The sequence below is a fragment of the Alosa alosa genome, chromosome 8 (genome assembly GCF_017589495.1).
Source record: "Alosa alosa isolate M-15738 ecotype Scorff River chromosome 8, AALO_Geno_1.1, whole genome shotgun sequence".
NCBI classification, from domain to species: Eukaryota; Metazoa; Chordata; class Actinopteri; order Clupeiformes; family Clupeidae; genus Alosa; species Alosa alosa.
In genome coordinates this window covers 26558823-26584016 of record NC_063196.1, presented here as the reverse complement: position 1 = coordinate 26584016, position 25194 = coordinate 26558823, and the positions used below count along the sequence as shown (strand labels likewise).

General features: G+C 39.4%; 2 protein-coding genes across 4 annotated transcripts; one reads left to right on the top strand and one right to left on the bottom strand.

The window, feature by feature from the left end:
• Positions 1-316: 316 nt before the first annotated feature.
• On the top strand, positions 317-2985 carry knstrn (kinetochore localized astrin (SPAG5) binding protein). 3 transcript variants are annotated; one of them, XM_048250710.1, is made up of 8 exons: positions 317-455; positions 676-793; positions 879-908; positions 1223-1322; positions 1519-1633; positions 1802-1863; positions 2590-2664; positions 2777-2985. In XM_048250710.1, the coding sequence occupies exons 2-8, from the start codon at positions 690-692 to the stop codon at positions 2906-2908; spliced, it is 618 nt and encodes a 205-aa protein (XP_048106667.1). In that variant the 5' UTR covers positions 317-455; positions 676-689; the 3' UTR covers positions 2909-2985. The 3 variants fall into 3 exon arrangements, with proteins under 3 accessions (XP_048106667.1, XP_048106665.1, XP_048106666.1); XM_048250708.1 differs by having other exon boundaries at positions 1519-1636; XM_048250709.1 differs by having other exon boundaries at positions 323-455; positions 660-793; positions 1519-1636.
• A 1226-nt stretch (positions 2986-4211) lies between these two features.
• Positions 4212-24289, bottom strand: adgrg11 (adhesion G protein-coupled receptor G11). Its single transcript, XM_048249536.1, has 10 exons — positions 24213-24289; positions 23554-23685; positions 22822-22929; positions 22658-22697; positions 22009-22109; positions 21799-21920; positions 11723-11988; positions 11315-11405; positions 10707-10987; positions 4212-4622 (listed from the first exon to the last, which is right to left on the bottom strand). Exons 1-10 carry the CDS (start codon positions 24279-24281, stop codon positions 4501-4503), a joined length of 1332 nt encoding a protein of 443 aa, XP_048105493.1. The 5' UTR covers positions 24282-24289; the 3' UTR covers positions 4212-4500.
• Between the last annotated feature and the right edge of the window lie 905 nt (positions 24290-25194).

Below are 25194 nucleotides of genomic sequence, written 5' to 3'. Positions count from 1 at the left end.
TGGTGCAAGACACATAAGAAGTATTTAAGTACAAATATAATATATATGACAAAATTGTAGAGGCAAGTACAAAAACACTACGCAGAAAGGGGGCTATGTTTTGTTGAGGAGACCAATCGAAATTGATTAGTAGTGGCCTAGTGTCTGTGTTGTTGTTGTTGTTGATGTAACGCTAAGTACCGAGTAGCCTACCCAATGTAGGCTGCATGTTACTTATGCCATATACTTCTACCAGAGTCCGTCCCTTATTAGACATTCTCGGCTTCTACATTAAATATTGTAGTATACTCTCCTAACCAGTTGGAGGCAGTCGTCGTCAAGCTCTAGAAGTGCCACGGAAGTGACGCATGTGTTGTTGTATTTTCAAATTTATTAAGCGCCTCGGATTGTTTGGCAGATTGGTGTTGAAGGTTATTTCAGAGGAATTTATTTAATTTTACTCAACTCAAGTACAGGTAAGAAACCCTCTTACAAGGATAGATGAAGGGTAGACGATTTATTGAAATCGGTCAGACAAAAGCATCTGTTCACTTCCGCTAGATTAAAGTTACTGCTAACGGCCTGTGAATTAATATTCGCTGGCTAGCTAGTCGGTGACAACAACCTAACTGTGGTAATTGATTGGCAAAACATTTGAGGACAGGCCTTAAATATTTCAGCTGGTCATTTTCGCAGTTCCTATTCTGACGATGAAAAAGGCGACTACTGTCAAGGAATCTGCCCCAGCACACCATGTCAACTCAGATGCCAAAGCAGCAGTGCTGAAACCTGTTTGTGACAATGTTGGCAGCAGGTATTTACATTAGCTCCATGTAATTTTACCTCTGCCTTCTCCACCTCTCCATTTTCCTTTTTAATACGTCTACTTTTACTTTCAGAAAGAACGCAAACACAAGGACATTAAAAGTGTGAGTATCCCTGTTGAAATTCTACAACACAAATCACAACAATCTAACGTTCTCTCAGCTTCAGCTATCATACTGAACTGTTTATAATTTAACAATACTAGTAAATATAAGTTCCCTTAGAAAAATCATAATTCAAAACTATCAGTCTGAAATGAAGAGGAAAATTATAATGATGATTTTATGGATTCAACTCTTTCTTGGGTATTTCCAAAATTGGTTGGAATAAAAGAGAATTTGGGGTTTTAAAGCAATGAGCAGATTTTCATTTTGTTTACAATACTATTTGAAGATGCTGAAGCAATGTAATCACACAGGCCTTCCACCCGTTATGGAGTCCAAAATGAACTAAAGGAACATAACCAGCTTCTAATCTCCACCAATGAAGAACTACAAAAACATGTTGTCGAAATGGAGGCAAGTAAAATTGAGTTTTTGAGTTGCTGTGTTTCTCTTGGCTTATATTGTCTGTCTTCCTAGTGGGAAGTAGTCATAATAATATAAAATACACTGAACCAAACCATATGGTTCAGACTCTATTGTATATGGACTGGATATTTATGTATTGGTTAACGTTTGTGTGCAGTATTTTCATTGTTTTGGTTGATTATAGAATAAGGTAACTCTACTGGAGCAGCAGTGTGGTAATCTAAAGGGAGAAAACTCGGAAATGCAGAAGCGTCTGAGGGACTGCCATACTCTGCTTGTAACCGCTAACATGGACCCAGGTGGCCTGCTAACATTTTTATCATTTGATTTTGTTGTGTACTTCATTAACTTATTCATTGAATCACCATGTCAACATTTGTCTGAAGGTTGACTAGTTGTCTTATACAAGATGAATGTTTTATAACCGATAACTATATAATATTTCCCTTTCAATGAAATCCTTTCAGTGCTTGGTGAGCGGATTCATGAAGCATCTACTGAGAATGAAGAGCAGAGGAAGGAGGTTATGGTAAGAGTATGACTCTTTTATTTCTTCTGTCATAGCGTTCACTCCCATTGGGCTGGTATCTTGAATATGAATTAAGCCTAGTCCTAGACTACATTTAAATTGTACATTTATTGATTTACTCTCTTGGACTCTTTTAACATTCAAACTACAGTGAGACACTGGTGTAACAATAAAGGCCACAAATAATGCTGCCTTTGTACAATACAAAACCAGAGGATGACCGTGCAAGTTTATGTTAGGCCAAGGGATGCAGTCAAGAGATTGAGGTGGATAAAGAAGAGGTGTGTGGCAAGTGCAAGCTAGGTGTGTTAGGTTTGTTAGAAGTGTTAAGAGAGGAGGTACTCTCAGAGGATGACAAAATCTCCACTACAGTTTGATGTCCAAACATAGAGTGTATTCTTTGACTTTTCCATATTGGGGTACTTTGAGTATGTCTGTGTGGTCTACTGTGTCATAAGTCAACACTGAGGGTGATTTGGTTAAGCGTCAAAAGGCTTTCAGTTGGGAGAGGAGAAGGACATGGTGTGACCGTTTAATTTGCATGATTGTATCACATTAATCCATAGCCCCAGGGATTACAGCTCTCTCTGCACAGCATCACTTTCAGGAAATAATTGTGGCTCAACCTTTGACTCTGAAATTACCATGACTACATAGGGAAAAACTTGAATCCATGCATCCCTTATCTATTTTTATTTTTTATTTTATCCCTTTTAAAACGTGTAGAATATTTCCCAAAATCTACTAAATGAGCTGGGAAAGTTTGACACTATGGCATCGGATCACAGAGGACAGCTGGAGGTAAGTGCCCAAGTCGTACACACATAGTGATTACCACAGTGATGAGCCAAGACCTCACAAATGTGTTATGCTAAAGGCTAAATCTTGTTTCCACATTACTTTGATTTGCCAGGAAATCCAGAACGTCATGAGGCACCTCAAAGAGGCACGGGATAAACTGAGAGAAGAGATGGGCACCGTAAAACTGGAAGTGGAAGAAATGGAAAGAGATTTGGAAGAGGCAGAACGGCTGTTACTGGAATGACATGACCAGGAGTGTTTTTATTTTCCATGTTACATATTTCAATTGAATCAATAAATATCATATATTTTACAATTGAACAGAGTGGTCAGAGTCTTTGTGTGACATTCATATTTTATTCTAACTTAAAGTACACTGTTTACACAACTTAACCATTTCTAAATGCTTTCTATCTATTTTTTTCTTTTCAGTATTTACAGTGTTTCAGGAGAACAACTGTACATTTGGCGCGGTCATGCCATCTGGTGTCTTTTGGTGATGTTTGTTATGTGCTGTGAAATAATTACATTTTCACACGGTTGGTCCGAAAGAATGACGTTATGCATAGCCTGGGCGAGTAGTACCAATATAACAGGTGTACTTATCTTCCATTTTATAGCTTATATTTCAGTTGTTTTATTTAAGGAAGATTGACCGAGCATTAAGATCCTTCACAGTAATGTTCCCAGCCCACGTTCATATTGCATATACACACAATGATTGATATAGCAACCATGAAATAAAGAGTCTGGGAAAATATGATATAAACGTACATAATATAATAACAAAATGAATTCATGGTAAAAAGAAAGTAAAAAGAAATGAAAATAAACAAGTCTAAAGGTATAAATAAAATACATAAAGCTCTCAACATCTCTTATAATCAAAGGTAAAGAAAAAACATTTACCAAGCGCAGTACTGATCTGAGCAGTTTAAAATGATGTAGGCCTACTGTAAGTGTAACGGATGCCAGATAGCTTAGCTGTGCTTTTGGAACGTTGGTAAACCTCACTCCCTGACGCCTCAAGAGTGCTGCTATTGGCTCAATTGTTAGAGCGCTCGCCTCCCGATCATTTCACCAACATTCTAATCTGTTCCCTGTTCAGTTTTAAATATTATGTTGTTTTTTATTTGTGTGTCGCTTTGGACAAAGGCGTCTGCCAAATCCATAACCATAACCATAAACTGTATTCAATCATACAGTGTGGTGTGGATGAGGCTTTGTGCACATCACCACTAGTTGATAATTGTTCTATTTTCTAGAGAGAAACAAAACCTGTTCCTGTACCTAACTGTACACCATCCTAAATAATGTGTTGCTTATAATAATATATCTCAAAAAGTGGCAGACTTCTGCATGCTGTTAGCCTGGAAAAATCCAGACTCACAATTGGGATTTGTTTCCAACACTTGCATCGCGACGGGCACTAACTTTGAAATCATTGGTCCAGCCTTACCAATCACATTGATCAGAGATTCCTAACGTTACTTCCTACTTCGCATAAACTTTACAAACTGACAATAAACAGCATCAGCAGTCAGGAAACAATGTATGCGGGTCTGCCTTTGCTGTAAATAAATTTCTGCAGTTTTCCGACTGCATTGTTTGATGTTTTCCTCTCTCGGTTATGGAAGACGGTTATGAACTATGGTGTTCCAGACTAGATCTCCCTGAAAGAAGATCTAGGTGGACGGGGCCAGGCTAGCATGTTGTTGCTTTAAATGCATATTTAAATTCATTATCAGTGTGGCTGGCAACATTCCAAGGTTTGTCTCCAAAGGTATTTGTTTGGGAAATGATATTGCTGACATTTTCCCTATAGAATGAACCATTTCACATGTACGGATTTTTTGACTCTGAGATGGATGTTTTAGTCGAAGAGGAAGATGAGCTGTTGGTTTCGCCTTCTCTGATGATGCTGCTGGTGTTGTAGTAGTACAGGAAGAGGAAGAAGCCTGGGAGACATTGAAACATATGAATTTCCCAACACTGTTTCTTCATGAGACATTGAAACATGTGAATTTCCCAACACTGTTTCTTCAGAGACATTGAAACATATGAATTTCCCAACACTGTTTCTTCATGAGACATTGAAACATGAATTTCCCAACACTGTTTCTTCATGAGACATTGAAACATATGAATTTCCCAACACTTTCAATTTCAATTTCAATTTATTTGCTTAGGGGGATAGCCCCTTGAGATAAGATATCTCGTTTTCGAGGGGGTCCCTAGGACAACAGTACAATACAAAAACAAAAACAAGACTGAACAGGACAACATACAGTACATTCACACAAAATCTCCCCCACTCCCGCCCCAACGTCACCACCCTTGAGGAAAATAACAATAGGTCATAGCATGGCAGTATTCAGCCTACAAATTTACAAAGTATATTCAGTATAGGTGTTACAGAGAATAGTACTCAGCACATCACCAATGTACATATACAGACACCTAATCATAATTATTCAAAAACATTTACATGTGGAGTTCGCCTGTAAGTAGGTCAGAATAGAAAATTTGAATGAGTAAAGGCAGACTATGGATCTGATAGTCTAACAGTGGTAATATTAGTGTTTTAACAATTCTCAGCCGCGTTGGTTGAGAGAAACAGTTTACTGATCGATACAATAAACGTAGGCAATTGTTAATCTTTTTTACAACAGAGTTAATGTGGTACCTGTATGAGAGTTGCGAATCAAGCCATAGTCCTAAATATTTAAATTCTTTGACTTGTGCAAGTATTGAACCATCGAGGAATTTAAGAAAAAGAGAAGAGACTTGGGTACGTGATGCTGATCTGGTGGGAAACAACATGCAGTATGATTTTTTTGTATTCAATAGTAGGTGGTTGGTCTGGAACCAGTGTTGCATGGCAACAAAGTTAGACTGTAATGAAGACTGGATCTTAGAAACATTAGATGTATATATCACGGTGTCATCTGCGTAAAAATGAATATTGCAGTCTGAGCAGATTTGTGGAAGCTCATTTATGAATAGGGAAAATAAAAGTGGCCCTAAGGAAGAACCCTGAGGGACACCCTTCTCCATTAATACAAACTGGGACAGAGAGCCATGTAGGGAAACACGTTGACGTCTACCATGGAGATAAGAATTGAACCAGAGAATAGAGTCCTTAGAAAGGCCTATTGCATGTAGTTTGTCAAGAAGCAGGTAATGATTGACCGTATCGAAAGCCTTGGAAAGATCAATAAATATGGCACCCACTGACATGTTGTTGTCTAATGCAGATGATACATCATTGGTAAATTTGATTAGGGCAGTGGTTGTAGAAAAAATTGGTCGGAAGCCAGATTGAAATGGGGACAAAATAGATGAGTCATTAATATATTTGAATAATTGTTTAAATACTAGCTTCTCAAACACCTTTGATACGCTACTAATGATAGAAATAGGCCTATAATTATTGGGATCCTGGGGATCCCCTCCCTTGTGTATAGGTGTAACTCTAGCTGATTTCCACATTGGAGGAACCACACCAGTGGATAATGATAGGTTAAATAAATCAGCTAAAGGAAATGCAAGTACATGTGAAGCAACCTTAATGAACCTGACCTCCAGTCCATCCGGATCCATTCCACTGCCAACCTTTAAATCAGTAATTGCCTGCTGGACATCTGTAGGATATATTGTTGAAAAGTCAAAGGAGCTACCTTGCATTTTACATGAGCTTAGATAGGAGACATTAGAGCATTGGGTGTTGCAAATGTTGGAGAAATGCTGGTTAAATGCATCAGCAATTGCAGTGGGATCACTAATAACACTGCTGTTGAATTTAATTTTTGTAGGCATGCTTTTAGAGGAATTATGAAGTAAGGAGTTAAGATTTTTCCAGAACTTCTTGGGATTGCTAAAGTTACTAGACAGTGCATTTTTATAATAATTAGATTTAGCGTTCCTAGTTTTAGTCGTACAGATATTTCTTAACTTTTTATAGGTATCAAAATCATCTGCGTTTTTTGACTGTCTATACTTCTGCCAGGCCATATCCCTCTGTTTAAAGGAGTATATTAGGTCAGTGTCAACCCATGGTAAATGATGGCCCTTTACCCTAACTGATATCCAAGGGGCATGTTTATCAATGACTTTAATGACTTCAGTGTAGAAAAAATTCCAGGCATCCTCAATGTACGGTATGAGATGAAGCCTGTCCCAATTAATGACAAGTAAGTCTTGGATGAAGTTGTCTGCGTTAAAGTGTCTACTTTGCCTCACTCTGATGAGCTTGGGTGGCAAGCGAGGTCATTTAATTTTCCACACACAGTAAATCATAGAGTGGTCACTAAAGCAGTCTGATAAAACACCAGCGTCAATGATTCTATTAGAATGAGTGACCAGGATCCAGTCCAGTAAAGACTTAGATCTACGGTCAACCCGCGTAGGTTCAGAAATTGCGTTGCGACAGGTTTAAACTTTCAAAATAATGTCGATTATTTAGTGATGAGCGGTCAAGCCAGTTAATATTAAAATCACCAAGAATAATCATCTCATTTGAGTTGCATACTGAATTGATAGTATTACCAATACACTGTATTGACTCAGCCACAGAGTTTGGAGGTCTATAGATATTCCCTATAATCAGTTGTTTATTAGTGTGAAAAATAACTTTAACAAAAAGACATTCAAAGTTTTTTTCAAACCGTTTTTTCATTTGGGATTACAAAATCAGAAAGTAAAGTTGAAGAGACACAGGTAGCAACGCCCCCACCTCGGGAACCTCTGTCAGCTCTGTACAGAACATAACCATCCAGTTTTATTTCCTCATCTGAAATGTCATCGTTCAGCCATGTCTCAGACAGTGTGATGACACTAGGATTATTATACACAAGCCAGGACCTCAAGAGATCGATCTTATATGTAAGACTTCTAACATTTAGATGGATTACAAATAGGCCTTTACCCATGTTGACTATTCAGGGATAATGATTAAAGAGTGAATGGCGTTGGTGTACGGATGGGGGGGAAGAGAACACACACACACACACACACACACACACACACACACACGACAACACAAATACCAACATAATAGGCCAGGGCATCAGAAATGCAAGAGGCCTTCAGGTGCTGCCAACTATAAACTTATTATGAGGTGAAGTGGCTGAAGCTAACCATTTAAGTCTTACACTTTTATTGTCTTAGTTTCATGTACTATGCTCTCCACAAGCTAGGCGTGGTAATATATCTTACTGGTGCAAAGTTAAAGTAAATGAGCTAGCCCCTGTAGAAAATAGTGAAACAATAGCACAACTTGCTGAAAATATGTTCAAGACATTGTATGTATGTCAATCCATCCCAGAATTTAGGATAATAAAAAGAGATACTGTTAGAAAAATAGCCACACACACACACACACTCACACAATTAATTAAGTTGGCTGGGTAGACTAAGTGACAGCACCATAGGCCTACTCGGTGGAGATAACAGGGTTTGCTTCTAGAGATAGCTCTATTCACAGATATCTTCCATACCACCAGTTCAGTAGTATCATAGGGTTCAAAACTAAAACGGTGGACAACACAAAGCATAAGACATTCAACCACTGTTATGATTATTGTTTCCACAGTAGTGTTAATTTCGTCAGACGAGACGAGAGGAAATATGTTCGTCAACAACCTTTTTTTTCATGACTAAGACGAGACGATGACGAGACGGCAGTAATGTCCTGAAACACTGACTAAGACTATCTTAAGATGCATTATTGTTGTGAAAAAGACGAGACTAAAATGTTTTGCATGAAATAAAAACTAAGATAAAATCTCTCTTCATTTTCGTCTACAAAATGAGAAGACAGAATATCTAGCTGTTAAGTTTTCAAAATATTCCGAATGAGTTCATAAGCAGCTTTCCTGTAGGCTAGTCTACGTGCTGTTGCTGCAACCCTGTGGCTGCAACACTAAAACTACATGGAACAAGAACACTGGAGATTTCTGCCAGAGTTAGCAAGCTAACTACCTAAGCTTTATGCCACAATGCTACATACCCAGAAGTTGAAGCTTCTCTCATACAAATTAACATCCCCAGAATGTCCATACGAAAATGTTTATCATGTAATGTCAACTATTTAACTAGTTAGACTGATGATGCAAAGTTTGCTAGCAAGTAAGCTAATATGGAAAGTTCGCTAGCAAGTTAGCTATGGCTAAGATGGAGAGTCTGTTTGGGGAATGTGTTGTGTTTTACGATATCGCCATCTAGCGGGCGGAGTAAAACATTAATACTTTGGCCTATGACAGTGTTTCTCAAACCTTTTCAGTTTCAGGACCACTTAACTAACCCTATCTAAAAAAAAAGAAAAAGATTAGACCTACTTCAACAGTAGCCTATAATTAGTCTACACAATAGGCCTACTGAACCATCTTGCATTGTCGTTGTACTTTGCTTATTGTGTGGATTCATACTGTATGATTTAAACTGGCATATCTTAGTTGCAGAACTGTTTTTACATACAAGTTGGTTCAATATTGCAAACAACTCATCTATATTATATTTTACCACGTCTGCTCATGGACTACTTGGGATACCTTTTATGGACCACCAGTGATCCCCGGACCACACTTTGAGAAACACTGGTCTCTGAATATGACAGTGGTCCAGTCAAATCTTTTACTGTCTATGGTCAAATCCCAGCCGAGCTATAACTGTAGCTCGACTTACCTGTGCATGTAAACATACTGACTGACAAAAAATCAGAATGAGTAATTATAACAGACGAGTAGCCCTGTGGACACACAATATTGTTGGAAAATTGAGATGTGTGAAACACTATTTGACTGAAATGGTAATCAGAAATAATTTGTTATAAAAAAAAGACTAAAATGTGTTGACTAAAACAGACTAAGACTAAGCTACCTTTAGTTTTCTTTTGACTAAAACTAGACTAAAATGATTTAGACTTTTAGTCAACTAAAACTTGACTAACAAAAATGATATTTGAATGACTAAATATGACAAAGACTAAAAAGGTCATTTCGTCACAAGACTAAGACTAAGACTAAATTAAAAATAGGTGACAAAATTAACACTATTCCACAGTCACATCAACAAGAATTGTGGTGTCAAATAGCAAACAAAAGAGGAAAAGGAAATAAACAACAGTAGACTCGCTACTTGGGAAGCATTTGAGTTCACTTCAAAACGACATGTCGCAAACCACAGCATCGCTGTCAAATCAGTTCAGGTTTGTTGACGCATTATATCAGGTTCAAGTTCGTGCCACAGAAAATCAGGCTATAACTCCAGGAGAGAACTGTCCAACATAAAACACCGCATAATGTCACCTCTGACAAGTTTATGATGCAATAGGTGAAAAAGAAAAAAATAGAGAAAAAATAGTTTATATCCAATATATCCTACAGAAAAATAGGCTAGGTGGAAAAAAAGTAGCCGCACTACTTCTAAGGAAAAATAGTAATTGAGTTCACTTCAATAAGCTGAGTCCATGTCGCCAGTAGGACCACAGAGTTGTTATCAACACAGTTCAAGGTACCTCATTAGACGAGTCAGTGGACATTCTGGGGTGAGCCTCAGGGCATTGAAACATGTGAATTTCCCAACACTGTTTCTTCATGAGACATTGAAACATGTGAATTTCCCAACACTGTTTCTTCATGAGACATTGAAACGTGAATTTCCCAACACTGTTTCTTCATGAGACATTGAAACATTTCTTCATGAGACATTGAAACGTGAATTTCCCAACACTGTTTCTTCATGAGACATTGAAACATGTGAATTTCCCAACACTGTTTCTTCAATGACATATTTTGCCATGAAATATATATTCCAGTCTTGTTTGCAAGTAGCAAAACAGTTTTATCATTTATGACAGAAATGCACCCTTAAACTTACCCTCTCGATGCAAATACAGTGAAGACACACCGAATAGCTAAGTGTCTAAATTAATCAATTGCCTGTTTACTTTGTTATATATTTTTTAATTCTAACATCCCTTTAAGGATCACGTTTCTATTTATCGGCTGATACTTATAAGTTATTTGTGTCGTGTAACTCACCTTGGAGAGAGTTGAGTACTGAGAAAATGTAGTAGGACGGCACCCGCAGGGGTCCATGACTGAAGAATGCGAAGCTCCAGGTGAGGCCTAGCATGCAACAGAGGCCCATGACAGCGATGACGTCCTGCGATCTGGTGCTGCCTCCCTGCTTGAACTTTGACCCTCTCAGGTAGCAAAGCCAGCGGAGCATCACCACGAAGATGGTGGATGTGAAGAGGAAGATGACAGTGTAGTAGCCTATGTTCACTACATACTGAGTTTGTAAGTCAGTGATCCAGCACCTGATCAGAAGAGTAGATTTTCATTGGCATTGATGTCAGAGCAATAACATACACATTATATACTCACAGTGGTGTAGTCTAGTTAGCTGTAGTGGATGTACACTGATGTAGTAGTTAGCTGTAGTGGGCATACTGTGATCAACCCCAAATGTTAATACGCATTCTTGCCTATTTTAAGTGGGTATACTGAGATGGTGATGCTTTTTAAGTGGGTATACTGCGTAGTCCTGCGTATCACGTAGACTACACCACTGCATACTCACTACTGTTGGATGGTTTGAGGTGTTGAAATGAATTGCAAGAAAAATGATTGTGCACCTGACTTACATCTTGACGACAGTTTCACTGTCAGTGTAAATCTTTAGTTCACCATATGTTCCCAAGCTGAATAAGATCAAAACCACCACAGCACCTGGAACTGCAGTGAGATTCAAAGTAAGAATTACTGGCAAGACGTCAATCAAGATGTTGTCAGAGAATGTAGATTACATTGGGCGTAGGATCTTACATTAACACAAAGCACAAAAGCTACTATACCAAATTTAATGGCCAAACAATACTTAACCATACAGTGAATTTGAAACTAACAGGTTCATTGCATTAAATCATTTTTTTGTCATCGTTAACCCTTAATAACAGCAGAATCATTTCTGTTGTCTGTTGCAGATGTTTGTTGAAAGTAAGTGAGTGAGTAAGTACGTATTTATTTATATGGCGCATTTTTCACAAACTCACGCCATCCGACGCAGCAGAGCTTCAGCTTGTAGTTGGCAATGGTCACTGTGGCAAACCTAGTCAGCTGCAGGCAGAGGTGGAAAGCCTCCACTGCAAACCAGGTGAATGAACACAGCATGGAATAATGCATGACTCCGCCCATGACCTTGCATGCCACATCACTGCCCATGCCGGCAATCGACTCGTTGGACAGAAAGGTGAGGTCAAGCAGAAAGAGTGCCAGGAGGAGGTGGATGAGGACATGGGTGGCATTGCTAGCCTTTGCCCTTTGAAGGAGAAATTTTGGATTACTAACATTTTTATGTATTAGAAGTGATTATTAATCATTTTACATGTATTAGAAGTGAATACTAATTTACATTTATTACATAGAAGTGATTAACATTTCATTTTCTTATATTCTTTGTATGCTTTCTATACATTCAATACTGTGCATCAACTTTGCTTTGTCTGTCATTTGTTCTCTCCATGTCATGATTTTCTAATAAAGGTCATCGACCCCTTTGTCACGAGTTAAGGGTATTCTGCCTTAGGCAGTAATATTAGGAATATCCCGACAGGAACTAGACTATGGCAAGAGAATGCTGAAGGATGTATATGTATTGTATTGACCAATTATCTACTTACTTGGAGTAGCCCCATGACTTGCGTATGGCGCATGGATCACATGCTATGTCCAAGAAGTGTATACAGTATGTATTGTTGTATTTCTGTATGTATAAGGATTTTTTGGAAACGACCATTGTACTCATGTGATTTGTATTACCAATGTAATTAACATGTATAAGATGGGGCTTCGCCCTAGAGAACTTTGAGTTGTGTTACTGGAACATGCTGTTGCTAGTGACCTGCTCCCGGTATCGTGAATAAACCTGCAGTGGTTCCTCACACCTGAGTGTTGCCTGGATATTTTTGACCACATTTTGGTGGCAGCGGATGGGATACCTAACTCCGAGAAGCAGCGATAAAACCTGGAAGGCGTAGGACCCGGATAAAGTCGACTGACGGGAGATCTCTTTGTGATCTTGGGACAATACCGTGGAAAAAAGGCAATATCGCCCGCGGGACCCATCCTTGCCGGAAGGGAGTCATCCTGTGTCTCGGATACGGTATTACCGTATTGTGGTCACAGGCACCTAGGTGGTGAGTGGGAAGCGATTTTTTTCTACCACTTTGTAGTTAAAAGTTGGCTTGTGTGCCGGGGTGCCACCGAAGCAATCTGCTCTACTTGTAGGAAGGTAGAAAGGTTGGCTTGTGAGCACAGCCGAAGAGCAATCGATAAAGGATCTGCTAAGAGAAGCAATCGGTAGGATTGGCTTAAAGCGCTTGATACGGCGATTGGATTGGTTGATAACATTGCTATTGTACTCTGATAGTTTGCTCTGTTTTAGGCGTGAGGTAATTTGGCTAATAAAAATATATTAAAGGGACACTGCTATGGGGACTAGTAATAGTAAAACTGTTAAATTGCCCAAAGGTATACATAATCCTGGATGTTTAAAAGATATGTATAAGAAATATGGACCTGAATGAGTAGATGAATGTTTATTGAATAAGTGGAGTAGATGGACTGAAGGAAAATTTCCTTTAGATGGTACGTTGAGTTTGGAAAGGTTAACTGAATGTAGGGCTATGATGGAAAGGAAGGCTAGGCCTTTTAAGCATGATTTGTTTGAAAAGTGGGAAAGAGAAGCGAGGGAAAGAGAGGAGAAGAGAAAGCAAGAACAGAGAAAAGTTATGCAACAGAAAGAGCAGGGCTAGAGAGAGAGAGAAAGAGAAGGTTTGTGCGGAGCTATGGACATTTCAGCTGAAGTCTATGTGCAGACGAGTAAAACTGACCCTTCAGCCCCTGTAATCCGTAAACCTCCCCATTATGATGACACATGGGCTCCGGTGTATCCACCTCTCCCGCCTCCACCACCTCCCCCTCCAGCACCCCCTGCACCACAACTGGCTTTGGCTGCTCCTGCCCCTATGCCACTGCCAGCAGCACACCAACCAACACCTCGGATCAGGCATGTGAGAGACACTAGAGGACTAGGAGTGGAAAGGCTGGGCTATGCAGAAGGGGGGCAGCAGGTAGTGAGACGAGTGTTACGTCTTAATTGTGATGATATTGATGAAGATACGTTCCACTTGGCTAGCCCTGATCCCCCTGAGGCAGAGGAGCAAGATGTGTTCCTTTTAGCTGGCCCTGACCTCCCTCCTCGTGTGTTTCAAGCTCCGATTATCCAAATGCCTGGTCACCAAGGAACTTTGATTGATGTTGTTAGACCTTGGCTCCCTGATGAAATGAAGTCTGTAGCTGCAGCCCTTCCTAAACCTGAGGAAGGCATAGAGGCGTTCATAGAGGCAATACAGCGCATGGATAGAATTTACAAGCCCACCACAGCTGAAATGGCGGCTGTGTTAGCCCAAAAGTGTGCCCCTCATTGGTTGCAATTAAGAGAAAGATTGCCCGACATAAATCGTATTGCCCCTGCTGTTGCAGCAGACAACCAAGTGAATCCTCCTGTGGCCGCTGTGCCATCGGGAGAGGACAGATATCAGCAAGCTTTGAATGCCGTGTTTACTGAATTACGTGCTTGTTATACTGCTACTGAAGATTGGACTAAAATGGCTATTTCTCAGCTTACGACAGAGACTGCTAGAGAATTCTTGGGAAGAGTGGCTTCAGCAGTTAACAAACAAGGGGGAGGAAATACTAACCCCCAACAGAGAATGGCTTTGGTCAGACAGTATTTCATTCTTGGAGGAAAGAAAGAGGTCATAGACTATGGAAAGAATCATCTCGTGACGTGGAATATGGCAGCTCCAAATGAACTGTTGCAGTATGCTGAAAATTATGAACGGCTTAGAGAAAAGATTGAACATAGAAAACAGGACGCTCTTCAGGATGCAGCTCTCAGTTTCTATCAGAGAAGTGTGGAGAGAAGTGGAAATGAGGCCAGAGGTCGACAGCGTTTTCATGGACGCGGAGGAAGGGGAGCAGCAGGATTTAGGAGGACTGAAATAGATGGTTGCTGGAATTGTGGAGACGTAGAACACATAGCAAGATATTGTCCGAAGCAGGGTGATTGGAGACAAGACGGGGATAAATCATCACAACGACGCCCTCAGGGTCCGGTCTGGACACAGAATGGAAATTCGGAATAGGACAGGGAGGACTCTGAACAGGGGACTCCGGGACCCCTCACCAACACTTCTGTATCACCCTATGAACTTTATCCCCAACTGACTTTGAATGCTGCCGCACAACCTAAGCTAACTCTTTCTCTGAATGGTAATGATGTATCTTTTTTAGTTGATACAGGAGCGGATGTTAGTACACTTGGAAGGAAAGATAGTTGTAAGTTTGTAACATTAAAAAGCAATAGAGTTATATATGTAACAGGAGCTTCAGGCCAATCAGTGGCAGAAAATTTAGGCCCTGAAAATTTACAAGGCCGAGATCTAATGTGTAAATTAAATCTTACACTTTTTCTTTCTCCTGAAGGAGTAGGTTTAGAAGGGCCCATTTATCTGTATTGTCAGAAAGTTAACCCCACATGGATAGGATATGAGTGTAAAGACATTAGTTTAGCATTAAAATCTCCGATCTCGGTTCTAGAAAAGACAGAAACCCCTGAGGAATTTCAGTGTACAATCGCATGTTTTCAAGGCTCTCCAGATCAGCTGTATGTGAAAGAGTGGTACCAGATAGGAAATAGTATTGAGACTATTGATGTAGCCGGCATATTGACCTCTAAAATCTACTCTGCAGTAGTAGTAGACCTGTCTCCAGGTCTGAAATATGTGTTTGCAAACACAAATTCTTATCCACATGTTGCATTGGTAAAAGCCCAAGAAAATTGGATTGATTTAGGGCCGTTTGTGAAAGCGTGTGTGAATGCTAAAGATTGGACAGTGGTCCGAGATACCCCAAATTTGTTTTATTCACCATTACAAGATACGTATTTTTTCCAACAATGGTGTTCTTTGAAAGTTACTCCTGTGCAGAAAGAGCTCTCTGCATGTTTAATACCCTCATTAACCCAACCCGATGAATGGAGGGTTCTCTCTTTAAAAGAGAAAGCAGATCTGTTAGCCGCGGTTCCAGATAATCTCTGGGCAGCTGATAGTTATGACTTTGGGACTCTATCTACTGCTCAACCATTAGAAATATGCGCAAAAACATTGCATTACCCGTCGAAAGCCCAATATCCGTTGTCGAAAGAGGCTGAGCAGGGGATAGAGCCCGTATTCAAATCATTATTGGACAGGGGAGCTATTGTGCGTTGCAGTTCCTCCCCAGTTAACACACCAATTTTGCCCGTTAAGAAGTCTGATGGCACTTGGAGATTTGTGCAAGATTTAAGACTTGTTAACGACGCTATTCACCCGAGGCATCCTATTGTGCCAAATCCTTGCACAATTCTCTCTAGTCTGCCATCCACTGCGAAGTTTTATTCTGTAATTGATATTAAAAATGCGTTTTTTACGATAAGAGTACATCCTGCCTCTCAATTCTGGTTTGCCTTCACCTTTAAAGGTCAAAGGTATACTTGGAGTCGTTTGCCTATGGGATACACAGAATCACCTTCAGTGTTTAATGAGGCATTAGTGGCCTGTTTGACACAATTTACTCCACTAGCAGGAAGTACTGTTATTTCTTATGTTGATGATGTTTTATTAGGAAGTCCATCAAAAGAATCATGCCTGATTGACACTGTGGCATTGCTGAAATACCTGGCCAGGGTGGGACTTAAAGTCTCTAAAGAAAAGTTGCAACTCTGCCAAGAGCAAGTTAAGTACTTGGGTCATATACTTACTCCTGGCTGTAGGGCCCTAGCGTCACGCATCACTGCAATTACTGGTTGTCCGAGACCCAGGACAAAGCAGCAATTGTTAAGCTTCTTAGGAATGATTGGTTATTGTCGTGCTTGGATTTTAGACTTCTCGGAGAAGGCACAACCTCTCCGAGCATGCGCAAATGCTTGTAAGAGTTTGACTGACATTGTAACTTGGACTGACGACTGTGAGACTGCTTTTGTGATTTTGAAACAAGCTTTAGCTTCAGCTCCAGCTTTGGGATTGCCTAATTATGATCTTGATTTTCATTTGTTTGTATGTGAAAAAGGAGGTTACATGTCTGGGGTATTATGTCAGTTGCATGGTGGACAGTATAGACCAATAGCCTATTTGTCAAAGAGACTGGATCCGGTAGCAAGAGGCTGGGTGCCTTGTTTGAAGTCTGTTGCAGCTGCTTCAAATGCAGTAATGGCTTGTGCGGATCTAGTATTAATGCATCCTTTGACTGTTCATGTTCCACATGACGTGCATGCATTGCTTTTACAAGCAAAGACATCACATCTGACAACTGCCCGCCTCCTTTCATACCAACATGTCTTATTGACTCTAGCACATGTCACACTTGTACGTTGTACCACCCTCAACCCATCGACATTATTACCTACCGCCGAAGATGGTGAAAGCCATGATTGCTGTGATGTCATAACAATTTGTACTAAACCTCGTCCTGATATATCTGAGGAACCCCTTACTAACCCTGACTTAATTTTTTATGTCGATGGTTCCTCATTACGCTTGGAATCTGGAGAGGTAGGGAGTGGCTACGCTGTGGTGAATCAATTTGAAGTGGTTGAATCTTACTCGCTCCCTCCAACTTTTTCTGCCCAATCTGCTGAGTTGATAGGACTTTTTCGAGCTTGTGTGTTGGCAGCTGGAAAATCTGTTTGCATATACACTGATAGTCGTTATTGCTGGGGAATTGTTCATGACCATGGAGCAATATGGAAAGAAAGAGGTTTTCTTACAGCTACTGGTAAACCTGTACAACATAAAGAGTTCATTGTATTGTTGCTGGAGGCAATTCAGCTTCCTTCTGCTGTAGCAGTAAGTAAGCATTAAGTGTGCAGCGCATACTAGAGGCGCTGATGAGGTCAGCCTTGGTAATGAGAGGGCTGACTCGGCTGCTAAAAGTGCCGCGAAGGGGGGAGTTGAGAGGAGGATACCACCAGAGTTTTTAATTCTTTCGAACAAAACACAATTGTTTTTGAATTTGAATTTGCATATACCAGATATAGTGACATCAGGTCAAGCTTTAAAAGAAGCACAAAAAATCAGCAGATACAAAAGAAAAAAGAAAATGGAAAAATTGTAAAAAGAATAATGATGATTTGTGGCTACATACTCCAACAGGCAAGCCTGTTTTACCAAAATCATGTTTTCATATAGTTGCTAAAGTTACTCATGGTTTAGATCATGCGAGTGCAACAGCTATGGTAAAAACAATAGAACAACTTTATTTTGCACCAGGATTCACCACCGCGGCAGCTGCTTACTGTGATAGGTGCATTACCTGTCTTAAGGCGAGACACTACAGGTGAATAGGGTAAAATTTTTAACAAGCAGATATCACTATGAAACTTCCCCAGTTGATTACTTACATTAATATGAAAAAAATGTATTACAAGTTTGCTGTAATTTAATGTTTACATATGCAAATTAGGCATTATCTAATTAAATATCAGCTTAATTTGCATACATTTTAAGGCACTGAAACCTGAGCATTGGATACAGCCAAGTTCAAAATTATGTTTTCATTGTGTTCAGATATTAGATGGGAAAACATTTACAGAGGGATTTATGAATATCTACTTTTGTTATCCTGTAAATCAGAAAATTATGTCACTAGCCCTAAAAATCGTTTTTTCCATGTTTTTAGGCATAAAATGTCATGTAAGTCAGGCTAGGAATAATATATCAACAAACCCCTCTGTAGAAATCTTCGACATATAGTTAGGCATAAGTCTAGAAAGTTTGGTGTATGTACGTGCTTCTGAAGTGGAGTTTTGAGCTCAGAGTGTGAGCGGAAACTCATTTTGAGAAAACAGCCTTGAAAGACAGCCAATGAGATTCCGTTCTCAGCCTAGACTCGCCTTTGAACTTTCGCGATTGGTTACTGATACAAAGGAAGTGTCCATATATGGATCACATAGCGTGATACAGGAAAAACAGAGCTTTCAACGGTAGTACATGTTATGTTTTTGGACCACGGTCGCGGGAGTGCATGCAAGGTTAGAATGCTAACTTTTGCTGAATTTAGGGAGAAATATACAGGCGCGAGTAGACACAATATAATGAAATAAACACCTAAATGTGTAAATCGGACTTTTTTGTTGTAGTAGTGTGATAGAATACATGCTAAGGTAACATACTAGCTCAAAATCTCGAAATTGACCAGTGCATGAAAAAACGATGTTTTCACCTGCCGTGTCTCGCCTTAAAAATAACACCGCACCCACAGTGAGAGCCCAAGGAGGGCATCACCCACCACCATCAGGCCCGTTTGAATATATTATAATGGATTTTATTCAATTGATCAATTAACAAAATGCAAAAGTTATGAATATTGCCTTGTAATTGTGGATATGTTTTCAAAATGGCCAGAATGTTAATGGAATGTTGAAAGATAATACTAAACTAAAATAATGGGATGGAATTGGTTGACTGCTCTACCTTTGGCTCTCCTCTACCTCAGAGGCCGTGCATCAAGATCAAAAGGTTTAAGAGATTTTGACTGCCCGTCCCATACCAATTCCAGGTTTACCTAATCCTAACCTAATGTAGTTGGTACCTTGTCTGGTTACATGCGAGAACTGATTGCTGCTCTATCTTTTGTTTCTTAACAGGTGCAGTTGACTTTGCCTCAAAGTTTTCTGGATACATAGTGCCTGTTAAGGACTTTCGAAGAAAACGCTGGAATGAAGAACGGTGGCGTGGACCATATCAAGTTCTGTTGTCTACACCTACTGCAGTGAGAATTGCAGAAAGAGACTCTTGGATTCATCTGTCACACTGCAGAGTGGTGAAAGAACCGGAACATTATCTCAACGGATTGTGACTTTATGCTTGAGGTTGACCAGTGGAGGTTTTGGCAAACTTCGCCAGTAGGCCTTTGGATATATGTTCCATCGGGGATAAGGGAAGTGTTGCAAGATCCTGCTGTTTTAACCTGCATTATAACTAGAAAGTATTGGACTGCAAATGAACGGAAGTATGCTCTGATTGTTACACATTTTACTAAGTACACATGTGAAGTCATTCCTTTGAGGGTAGGGAAATCAATTAGTGTGGTACACCAGTGTCCATTAAAATTAGTGGATTCAACCATCCATCATCCAAATCAGTGGTGGATATTGAAAGTAGAAACAAGATATCAGTATACATTAAACTTGCACTGTTTTATTTCCAGTTTAGCTAGATATTTAATCATCGCTGGACAGTGACCTGGGGAGGGCCTAAAAACCCAAGCCAGCTCTGCTGTTGAAGATAGAATAGAGTGTTTGAGTGTTTATAACTGGGAGTAAAATGGGGCTAGTGTTGTTATTCTGCGTGTTCATACTGATTATGCCCACTTCTCCAGAGGAGGAGATCTGTGGTACTAATAAAGCCTGTCAACTGGCTTTCCAAGCTAGAACAACTGTGGCAGGGACGAATGAGACCTGCTGGGTGTGCCAAGAAAAGTCTTTTCAAATGCGTGTTTTTCCCTACAGGACTTCTTACGATTCTGCATGCTCTGCATCTCGACTGTGTACTAGTAAAGATTGCCTTAACATAGTAGGTGTGACAGGGATAGAACAATTTTTAGGTGGTTCGTCCATGAATATTATGTTAACATGAATGGATTCTGTTTGGATAAATAGAACTGGACAAAAGATTTGATAGAATGATATTGAAATGTGAAATGAGTTTTACCCTGATATGATGACCCGGAAATGTTTTTGGATGATGTTATTGGAAATTGGATTTTTTTATTTCTTTTTGATTACTAAAATTTCTTTGTGGCCTTAAGCCCCAAAGGGGGGAAATGAAGGAGAAATTTTGGATTACTAACATTTTTATGTATTAGAAGTGATTATTAATAATTTTACATGTATTAGAAGTGAATACTAATTTACATTTATTACATAGAAGTGATTAACATTTCATTTTCTTATATATATTCTTTGTATGCTTTCTATACATTCAATACTGTGCATCAACTTTGCTTTGTCTGTCATTTGTTCTCTCCATGTCATGATTTTCTAATAAAGGTCATGCGACCCCTTTTGTCACGAGTTAAGGGTATTCTGCCTTAGGCAGTAATATTAGGAATATCCCGACAGGAACTAGACTATGGCAAGAGAATGCTGAAGGATGTATATGTATTGTATTGACCAATTATCTACTTACTTGGAGTAGCCCCATGACTTGCGTATGGCGCATGGATCACATGCTATGTCCAAGAAGTGTATAGAGTATGTATTGTTGTATTTCTGTATGTATGAGGATTTTTTGGAAACGACCATTGTACTCATGTGATTTGTATTACCAATGTAATTAACATGTATAAGATGGGGCTTCGCCCTAGAGAACTTTGACTTGTGTTACTGGAACATGCTGTTGCTAGTGACCTGCTCCCGGTATCGTGAATAAACCTGCAGTGGTTCCTCACACCTGAGTGTTGCCTGGATATTTTTGACCACACCTTCTATGTGGGGAACCAGTGGGGACAGTGGATAAGATGGTCACAATGATGGCATATACAGTACAAAGATATTCCATATACAAAGATATTCCAGTATTGATGTTGAGCAAAACACGCCTTTTAGTAAATTCCTTAAGAAAATTATTTTTTAAGTGAAGTAAACACTTCATTAAGCAAAACGCTGTTTTTGAGTTAGGCCTCCTAAAAGAAAATGGAAACAAATAACAAGCACACAACTTCAAGCACAAAAAAACTGTCACTCTACACATTCCTGACTCTGTAAATGGGAAATATTCCTGAGTCATAAACTGCTTAAACTAAATCAATAGGTTGTTTTGGGAGCATGAAAAGGAAGGGTGTAATTTCACTGGCCCATGAGTAAAAATGTTCAATAACCTTTTGGCAGAATCACTGGCTGCATTGTTAAGAAACCAAACTGTCTTCTAATTCAAATTTTCCTGATCCCCTGCAGATCATGATCCATACAGTGCTCTGTTGGATTTGCAACACATCTGCCTGTGGTCATTCATAAGACTTTGCATACCTTATGCAGCAGAACATAAACAGCGTGATTCCCAGGAAGAACAGTGAAATCCCACAGCCGATGTAGGTGATGTAAGTCAGGGACGTCAAATCAGAAGCTGAGATGTTCCGCTCAAGGGGCGTCTGACAAAAAAACAAACATTCCAGTAATGCATTGCATTTTGACTTCCTGCTGTCCTACTTGACTACCCTGTGTGTTTCTGGCCCTCACCATGAGGACAGCAAAGAAGGTCAGATGACTGCATTCACATGTCACGTCGTTGTTGCTTATGTTGGTGAGACACCCTGTGTCTGTCCAGATGGGTTGAGCCCCTAAGAAGAGGTATTGGGAATGTCTGCATTAGGAATGACATAATTTCTGTTTGGACGTTCCTTCTAAAAGCATTTAGTTTTTTACACTGTGTGCTGTGCTGTACACTGAGACCAAATTTCCCTCACAGGATCAAAAGAGTAGATATACTTATACTTATTCACATAATGCATAGACTTTATGAACATCTGGTCATACTCATCGACTATTGAAACATAAATAGGAGACAGTAATAGAGGGCCCTCATTTGAAAGACCGGCCAAGTCTTAAGTGTCAATCATATGGACCTAACATTAGCTTACTCTCATTGCTGGGCAAATATACATAATTAAACAGGAATATACTTGCATTTCCCCTTGGGGATCAATAAAGTATATATCTATCTATCTATCAAATATGTAAATGTATGTGTAAATAAATATGAATAAGAATGTGACATATTAGGCACGTGTTACTCGCATTTATGCATGAGTTTCAAATTTGGTTCCATAGTCTGCAGAGAAATAGCAGTGGCAACCTCAAAGTAAATAAGATGACATTATATTAATACCTTCTCCATCCCAACTTTGGCAAGACAGATTGAATCCCTCCTAAATATAAGCACACACACAAAATAAAGACACTATTACTGGTCGGGTTGGCATCTGTGCGTATTTACAGTATGACAGCTGTTAAACCACAGTGGATCATGTAGAAAAGATAACAATTTATTACCGGTGGGTTCATGTTGTATTTGATTTGAATGGGTTCTGAGAGATTGGATATATTGGTTCCCATGTCAATGGCGTACACATAACTGGAAAAAGCAGTGTAATTTTCCCCCTAAAAGAGAGAATAAGAATTGCACTTTTACGGAATAAGAACTGAACTTTGAGATGAATGTGTTTTTTTTTTTGCTAGCTAATAATTTAATTTGCTAGTCTCGATTAAGATACATGGAAGTCTACGAGGCCTTCCTTGACTGCAAAAGCTGGACCAGGACAAAAGACTGCAAACACAGGTTGTATTACAAACACAGATGAGAAGGCCATTCTTCCTTCTCAAAGAATTTACATGGCCTGATGAAAGTAGCGCAATTACAACCTTGATTGTTTGTTTGTTTTGTTTTAAACTTTTTCAACACAGTTGTCCACTGTTTTGAGTAAACGTGTCATTCAATCTTGAAACTGTGGCATACCAGTACAAAACAGTTTCAGATTGAACGTGCCCTATCAATTATTATTGGCGTAATGAAGCTTATATCATTTATTGTGTTGGGTCCATCACTGACACTAGAAAACAGGGCAGCATTACTCAGCTGCGTTCTTCGAAATGGAACAACCTTGTCATGCAGCTTTGGCACAATTGGTCTACGAAGGCAACCCCTGAAGCATACAGTACAGCCCCTGAATTGAGACATAGCTATTATGTTATCAGTTTATAAGAGCATTTTAAGTGTTTACGCACGGTCATATTTGGGAAACGAAAAACACCAACAAATGCGTCCTTTTCTGAGTGGTTATAGGATTTCCTGTAGGCTTCTTCGGAAACACTCACAGACAGAGGATATTCTTTTAGTTTGGCCTCATCCTGAATCAGCTGGAAAGAAATGGTAGTGTAGTGGTTAATAAGGAGCTGGGCTAGCATGCAGAAGCCTGAAAAGTTGTGGGTTCAAATCCAAGCTTCCACTGTTGTGCACTTAACCTCAGGTACTTAACCTCAAGTTTCTCCGGGGACAATGTAGTCCCTTGTAATACAATTGACGGTTACACTTCACTTGACAGTGTCGACATAAGAGTGACATGACACTGTCATGAACGTGTCATAAACAAGTAATAATCGTTTATGACACAACGCTTCTGTTATTAAGTGACATTCGGTTTTTGTCATAACAAGTTAAGGTTAGGATTAGGGTTAGGTTTAGGGTTAGGGTTAGGGTTAGAGTTAGGGTTAGAGGTTAGGTTTCATGTGTCATGACAGTGTCATGTGTTCACGACAGTGTCATGTCACTCTTATGTCAATACTGTCAAGTAAAGTCTTACCCAATTGACATTATGTAAGTGACTTTGAATGAAAAGTATCTGCTAAATGAATACATGTAAACATGAATGTACATGAACACCAACATTTAAACCACTGTCAGTGCTGACAAAGGATAACTTGTACAAGTCGGCTTCATCCTTTGGTTTCACCATGACCCCCTTAATCGGCCCGATGGATAGACTGGCCTTGGTGAGATTCCCCATAGACTTTGCCACAGAGGACAACTGCTGCATGACCTTCCTGTGATTGAGAGAAAGAGATATCTCACAGGCAATTTGGAGGATATATGACAAATGAAATGATTTTTCACTCAAATTTGGTCACACTTTACTTTTTACAGATGCTCAGATTATAAACAAACCATCTGTTCACACTGTTAACAATAGTTTATGGTTAAGGTTAGGGTTGGGGGTTGGGTTTGGTTGAGAGATGATGGTTAATAATTGTACAAACAATTTTGATGAACAAACCATCTGCAATGTTTCTGTCTATCTAACTATTCCAGTGAAAAAAGATCTTCATACGGTTTTAAACTTTCTTTTAATGGCATGAAATACAGTAATGTAATTTTAATATGCTTCAATATAACCTAGTGGCGATTTAAAAATGCTGCACATTTGTGTAGTTACTTACGAGGCATCACCAGGATCCACACTTTCACCGTTGCCACTATTGTTTTGGGCTGGTATGTAAGGAAACCCGGGTATCTTAGTAGTGTCTAACTTTGGTAGATCCTTAATAGGGTTTCCACATTTACTACAGTTTAGTCCTGAGTTGGTTGTGTGTATCCTTAATTCAAAGGGAATATCTGTAACAGGTTGATGAAAAATGCTTATGCTTTTTTAATAAATATTACACCTGGACATTGAATGACTTTGATTTGTAATACAAAATTCTTCTTACCTGCACAATTTTTATCATAGTCTGCGTTCTTGCAAACGTCATCCTTTTTGAACGGTGGAGGAGAAGAACAATTTGAACCACCTTGAAGAAGAGAAAGAAAAAAACATGCACTATTGTTAAGGCCTGTTAGTTTTATAGGCTACTGTAAATGGAAGAAGTCCT